The sequence below is a fragment of the Trematomus bernacchii genome, unplaced genomic scaffold (assembly GCF_902827165.1).
Source record: "Trematomus bernacchii unplaced genomic scaffold, fTreBer1.1, whole genome shotgun sequence".
Classification (NCBI taxonomy): Eukaryota; Metazoa; Chordata; class Actinopteri; order Perciformes; family Nototheniidae; genus Trematomus; species Trematomus bernacchii.
In genome coordinates this window covers 14,832,581-14,839,796 of record NW_022987727.1, presented here as the reverse complement: position 1 = coordinate 14,839,796, position 7,216 = coordinate 14,832,581, and the positions used below count along the sequence as shown (strand labels likewise).

Genomic DNA, 7,216 nt, shown 5'->3' with positions numbered 1-7,216 from the left:
TTTTATCAAAGGGGTTGGCATAAATTAATCTGATCTTTTCTGTGGGGACTTATTCTCTTCTCGTGTGGTCTATTTCTAGTCACTGAACCCTCCAGAGAGCCGAGACTGTCTCTGAGCGAGGCTGAGATGCAAGAGATGGCAGATGGGTTCGACTCTCGCTTGGTGTGTGAAAGCCTACCTCGCCCCCTAGCCCCCGAGGGCCAAAGTCATGCCTCATGGCATTTTGAGCTTTTCTATACCTGGACACCACTCTGAACTTCTTCCCTCTCTATGCCTCTCTCTGTGTCTGTCTGACAGCTCTGCTCCTCTCCACCTGCTTCTTCTTCCTCCTCTTCCTCCTTACCGCTCTGGATTCGACAAAGGCGTACCAAAGCGGGACACCTTTCCAACTCTGATTCCCCAACCAGCTGCTCGCACTGCACCACAAAGATTCTGTAAAGCTCCAAGAGGACGATGAGGATGTTCTTGCAGGTGAAGAAGATCATCAGCTGGTTGAGTACCTGCTCTTGGACCATGAGGTAAAGCCGGTAAATCAGAAATGGGCCATCTTGGAGTCCAACAGTGAGAAGCAAGCTCCACACTTCACTGGAGCAGCAGGAGGTGAACCACGATGGAGCACCAGGGCAGAACACGCAAGTCTTTGGAGACTCACCCTTTGGGAGTTGTGTCTGGGTGAGCACCAGAGGAAACTGCATGAGTGCCCAAGAAAATAGGCCCAGTCCCATGATGACTACCGCTCGGTTGGTTTTGACCTCGGGTTCTTTGAAGGTGTCGAAGATATCCAAGATGTCTGCACCCAAGCCCACGTAGACCATGAGGAGCTGGGAGAGCTGGTCACGGGACATGTCCCCCTTGGGCATCAGCCAGCGACCCAGGACCAACACGATGAGCATGGTCTGCTCCAGGCCAGCCACCCAGTTCTCCGGGTCCAGCTCCACAATGCCCTAGGGAAAGGAAACAGCATCATGTTCTTAGGTCTAACGAGTTAAGTTAAAGTTGTCTGTCCTCTATGCTAAAAAAAACAAGAGTTATGCTAAAAAAATTATATCTTAAGCGCTGTCATGGCCAGTTGGATGGTTGGGCGACACAAAAAACACAACTGGTATCGCCCAAAAACAGCAATGTCAGTGATCGGGTATGTGCTGCATAAGTGTTTTTTTCCATGTCTACGTGTAAACACTCACTAACGATCTTAAAATCTTCACCTTCTGTTTGCAAAAGCTCTGTTTGAAGTAGACCAAAAATTAAATAACCTGTGTACATGTGGTCGAGGTGTTAGACTATTCCTTTTCCACAAGGTTGTGTTACATAGCTAATATTGCAACTATTTCTGGATAATTTACTCAAACCATAAATATATTATAATGTAGCGCTTGGTGTGTGTGAAAATGTAGTGTGTAATTAAGGAAACAAATTGCAATCATCCTCTCGAGAAGGCCTCTCCTCTCAATTCTCAATAGAATACCATGATTGTGTGTCAGCTCCTCATTGTGTCAGGGTTCATTAAGTTTATCTTGACAGCCCTACTTGACATTTAACAACGTTTCCGAAACACCACGTCTTCAAGTTTCAAAAGCTGCCTGGAGCACAGCCAGGGGGCAAAAAAGTTCCCAAATCCTACATGAAAGAAATCGCACTAAAACCAGCCCAGGAGGAGAGACATCAGAGAGTTTTTTCAAGCAGGAGTCTATCTGGACTTCATTTGAATGTGTCTATTACACATTTCCTGCAACTAATAGTTCATCCATCCCCCTTCGAGACTTGAATCTATCTGATATCAGGTGTTGCTTTAATGTAACTGCGTGGAGGGTGAAGCGGGGAGGGCAGATTTGTGTTGGGACACCTACCGCTGTGATCGGGATGCCAGCCAGCAAGTGAAGCTCGAGGCCTGAGGAATTGTTGACAGGCAGCTTGGACTGCAGCAGGCTCAGCTCCAGGAACCAAATGGACGGGATGACAGTACTGAGGTACAGGAAAACCATGGGGGAGAACCTAAAAGAGGACCGCCAAAGGAGAGGGAAGGGTGGTGGTGGTGGTGGTGAGGGAGGTAGGGGTAGGTTATTTTTAGTGACATGCTTTTTTTGAAGAAGAAGAAAGAGTCCATTTTTTTCCCAAAAGAAGCATCGAATTTTAGACAGGCAATTATTCTCATCATATATGCAAATCCCTCTTGACAGTGCAAAGCCTTCTCCATGAGGGGAGAACTTCAAAGTAAGACTCAGGGAGAAAGAGAGAGGCCTGAAGAAAGCTTGCGTCTGAGGATGTTCACTGTGTATGTGCCAGAGAGCTTTTGAATGAGTCGCAGCTTTATGTTGAATAAGGTGTGACACTAAATGCTCATATCCTTTGGAGACTCGTTCACGTTGGTGTCAGTTTATGTTTACTTAATCCAAACCGTTTTTTTTCTAGCTGGTCAGAAGTGAAAACTTGAGCCAGCCGCAGAAATGTTTCCTCTACGACTGTCTGGCTAGCAGAGGAAGTGACAGATAAGTGATAGCAGGCTCAGCTCAGGGAAAGACAGTGAAAGACAGTGAAAGAGAGAAAGAGCTGCAGAGAATCACAGATAATTTAGTGGCAGAGAATATTACAGGCCGTACACAAGCTGCCTCTCAACAGCCCGACCAGATGGGTTGTAAAGTGTTCACACAGTTGCAAGTTCTAAAGTTATTTACTCCCCTCGTGAAACAGGTTTACAAAGTCTGCCTACAACACCTCAATCCTCATGTCACCCCTTTAAAAATAGTAAAAGCAGCTGTTTTCGACATGCTTTTTCAGTCCACAACACACATTTGTGTTTATTAACGCTGAAGCAGGAGAGGGAATGATTATACAGCTATTAAATGTATATATTCTCTTTTTGTTGTTTAAAGATTTAAACCTCACTTGTATATTTTAACACCAAAGCCTATGAAAACACTTCTGCTTCTTCAAAAGATCTTAGTAAAGCCAGAGAAATTGAGCCATGATGATGCTATCAGGTTTAGCTTTGTTATATTTACTAGCTAGGGATGGTCTTAAAAAGCTGTTGTTGCATTATGGGAAATGTAGGATCCAGCGTTTGTGGCAGGTCCATGAAAGGGGGAAATCTCCAGTTTTTAAAAAGTGATGCCAACGTATATTATATAGAAGTCTACTTCTCAATTGATATACTACCTCAACATACATTATCCATTTTACTATTCATGTTACAACTTTAACCCTAAACAGTGTATTTTCAGTTAATTCAAGTTAATTGTAACCTTTTTGGCTTTGGCTGTACTTTGCTCCACCCTCTTGTGGCACTGCTGGTTCCAAAAAAACTAGATGGAAACGGCCAAAATTCCAAACTTGAGTCTTCAAAACGTATTGGGTTCTCTTCTATGTTCCACACAAAGGGCTTAAAGTCAAGAAACCTTGCCCTGCTTTTTTGTGTGTCTTTTGGGAGTCCGTCAATGTTATGTATAACCCTAACCATGCTTCATGTCAGCATGTTAGCATTGCCATTGTAAGCATGTTAGCATGCACATGTTAGCATTTAGCTCAAAGCTAACATGGCTGTAGACAATGATTTATTGAATAAAGGCCCATTATGACAATAATTACAATTTTCAGCCCAATCCCCACAATCAGAATCCATGGTACTTTATTTATCACTGGTTAAAAAAATTGATAAAACAATCAAATAAACACTGATAAAGTGGCCGCATTGTTACCATTTCCACTCTGCATTTCGCGTGCACTTCAGAGTGACAGCCATTTCCACACCCAGCAGAGCCACGCCTGTCAGCAGCAGCCAATAGAGTGGCTCCCCTTTCACGGCCACCACACGCCACACTGTCACCACCCCGTGCACCACAAACAGGAAGCGACTCAGCAGAGCCAGCAGGACGTTCAGGAGACGACACATGGTGCACCGGAGGAAACCTGTACAGAAGATAGTTGTATTATTATGTTTGATTCAAATGTATAACTTACTTCAAATTATAGAAATGTGTTTAGTTGGTGTTGAGCAGAGATGGGGTCGTTACTAAATAAAAGTAATATATTACATATTACATATTACTTTTTAAAAAAGTAATATATTACACTACTTCGTTACTCTCTACATAAAGTAACTCGTTACTTTACTCGTTACTTTACTCGTTACTTTACTCGCAGGGCCGGCCCGCCCCTCCCTACAGGCAGATCACGCAGACTGCGGCGCACCTACAGTGTAAGCGCGCCACAGTTTTGCCTCTGCGAGACTCCACTTGCACCCCCAATTACTATTGCAATAAGGAAGACATAACACAAGTCTTTCTTTTTATATGCTCTTTAATAAAATAGGCTACCAGCATACCACAACAAGCTTGCAAGACAGCTTAGCATGTGTTCTTTGCAGGTGTTTGTTGAGGTTTGACGTGGTGTTTACAGCAGTGGATAACAGCTTCTGGCCTGGACACAGTTTGCACCTCACCGTCACATTCCTGTCTATTCTTCGGACAAACTCAAAATAATGGGCATACTTCCACCCCTCGAAAGGTATCGCTGACTCAGCCATGTTAAAAAAATTAAATTATGCAGCAGTGCACGTGGAGATGTGGACGCGCAAGTCGCGCAGATTACGTACATATAAACCTGCGGCGGAAACCCCTCTTGTCTGTCAGTGTGATTATGACTGATTTTAAGTAACGAAGTAACGCGTGTCGGGCAATGTTAGTAACTGTAGTGTGATTACTGAATTATAAATGTAACGCGTTACACCCAACCCAGCGTTACACCCAACTCTGGTGTTGAGGTAGGTTGTAAAACCTTCTTTTCTATGCCTTTTGTTTGGCATAGAGGTCAAATGTTTGATTGTGAAAAAAAGGGGGTGGTCAATGAGAGTGGCCTATAACAAAAAGTCCCCTTACAATAAACTAAATGGGTCTACATACTAATGCCAAACTCTCAACCGTTTATAGTAGACTCTTGTGGGAGCCACCATTGGTCTAAACATAGAGGTCCTGTTCCATTTTGCCAAAAGGTCAAGGGTCTGAAGTTCTGCATGTTCTGAGATTGTGTATGTGTGTGAATACAGCCATTGCATGATTAAAAGGTCAAAATCTATAGATGTGTGGTGTCACGCAGTTGTAATTGAATCCAGTTTGGGGTCAGATGTGGCATACAGTAATTTTTAAATCCTATTTGTGTGCCATATTTGCTATTCAACACATCATTATTGCAAGACTAATGAAAGTTGAGGCATACTCAAACAAACTTTTGTTAACAATGTCTCAAAAGTTGCAACAATAAAGGCCTTTATGTTCTTTCAAGACTAATATAGTTTTAGTGTAACAAACTTAATGTCAAACAATAAAAGCTTTTGCCAAGCTAATAATTGAAAAGTTCCAAAGGCCACTTTATTTTTGATTGCATTTTGCAATACATTTAAGGAATAAACTGTCACAGAATAAAGCGTCAGCCAGCCAAAAACCAATTCAACTATAAAATGGTTTACACTCTTATGTAAGCGCCTGCATCAGTAGAAAATCATTCCCCTGGTTTAGTTTTTATGATCAATAACTATTGCATGATCTTAGTGTACAAACAGTTCTCACTGTCAATTAGTCAGCTTAGGATAAAAGCTGCTGAGCTTCTGGGGAATTCAGAGCAAGCTGTGATTAGTAAGCAAGAGTTAGAAAAACGGATCTGCATTGAAAATTAAAAGACTCCAGTAAGCTTTGCATGAGTTGCCTACATCTGATCTCTGGACCCCCTGTTGATTATTGTGATGGTTTACGACTTGAAGGTGGTTCCCTACTGGTGTAAATGATATAACCCAGTTCAGGGTTATGTAAGGAACATCATTTGCAAGTCATATTCCTCCCTTGTTTACTGTTGGTATTTACACTGTCACCATGTTAAAAACAAAATTCCAATAACAGTCCTCTTTGAAATGACACTCTTTAAAAGTGGTTAATAAAATGTATTTATATTGTATAGATCAGACACAGACCATTAATAAGAATAATGTTTTGGTTGGCAGGTTGTTAAAGATCTCTTTCTATAGTTTGGCTTATGATAAATTCATGTTTTGTCAAGACAGCAATTTTTTTCCCAACAAGTGCACATTATATTACAAGATTGGATATTTTACTGACACAATCATGCTCGAAATCACCTAAAATGGTTAAAATGTTAACCATTTTAGGTTCATTTGTATCGATTATTCATCGTGTTTCTGTCCAACAAAACATAACCCAAGAATGATGTCCCTTAAAACATTATTTTGTCACAAATTAGCTTTATTTAAATGTATTTATAGAAGACAGGTCTGCAAACCCACAACAGAGCTGTCACCAAATATGGAGATACATGGTTTTAACAGGACATTGGAAGAGTCTCACTGCCCAGTGTTTTTTTAGAACCTGGCAACCCAAAATGTGTTGTTCTTTATTGCTTATAACTTAGCTTAAAGGCATACTTGTTATTATAAATAATTAAGTCACATATTATATATAACTCTTTTCAAAGTGTGCCTAAATATCTTATAGTTTAGATTATGAGCAAACAAATAACTGTTTATGTCTTTATCAGAACTCATGCATTATGTATTGTACGGTGTAGTTGCATGCAGTACGAACCTACAGATGTGAGCAGGAGTCCTCGTTGAGTTTGTTTGGGATCAGTTTCTTCAGTGTGTTTCCCAAAAGTTCTCAAGAAGAAAATCACCATACCATAACAGTCACACACAGTAACCAGAAGAATCTGTCTGTCCGATTTTCCCTTATACATGACAGACACCCCCTAGACCCACTAGATGTGTAGGCATGTCAGAGGAGTGTGTTTTCCTGTGTGTATATGTGTCCAATGTTGTCCGCTGGAGTGGAGTATAAGTGAGTGTGTTCCACAAGTGTACATGTGTGTGTCTCACTACCCTCGGTGCCATTGTGGAAGATAAGGTTTCCGGCCCCCTGCGCCCACATCTTCATCGCCATCCGTCATGATGTCACCTCTCCTGGCCCAGAACAAAGCTATCTCCCTGGGAGAAGCCGTCCTGTCGCGCTCCCTGTTCAGAGAGCACCCAGCCCTGCCCTACTCTGCCTCCATGCTGCCTGCCCTGATAACAGCCTCGCTCCCTGGCACTCACAAAAACATGGAGCAACAATGGAGATGCTGATGGCCCCCTGAGCAATCACTACAGGAGAGTGCGGGTATGTTAGTGCTGTTGGAGCAAGGAAACTGTGTAGGTCGATGCTGTCCAGGAACATCACTC

At 42.2% G+C, this 7,216-nt stretch overlaps 1 protein-coding gene across 1 annotated transcript; it reads right to left on the bottom strand.

Moving 5' to 3' along the window:
- Window positions 1-233: 233 nt before the first annotated feature.
- LOC117494323 (transmembrane protein 26) lies at window positions 234-6,720 on the bottom strand. Its single transcript, XM_034145168.1, has 4 exons — window positions 6,585-6,720; window positions 3,693-3,903; window positions 1,848-1,992; window positions 234-944 (listed from the first exon to the last, which is right to left on the bottom strand). Exons 1-4 carry the CDS (start codon window positions 6,673-6,675, stop codon window positions 234-236), a joined length of 1,158 nt encoding a protein of 385 aa, XP_034001059.1. The 5' UTR covers window positions 6,676-6,720.
- Window positions 6,721-7,216: the final 496 nt, after the last annotated feature.

Coding starts and splice junctions, on each gene's coding strand:
- LOC117494323 (XM_034145168.1), bottom strand. CDS start 6,675: ATGGTGATTTTCTTCTTGAGAACTTTTGGGAAACACACTGAAGAAACT. Junction 1,993..3,692: donor CGAAATGCAGAGTGGAAATG/GTAACAATGCGG, acceptor GTCCTCTTTTAG/GTTCTCCCCCATGGTTTTCC. Junction 945..1,847: donor CTGGCATCCCGATCACAGCG/GTAGGTGTCCCA, acceptor TCCTTTCCCTAG/GGCATTGTGGAGCTGGACCC.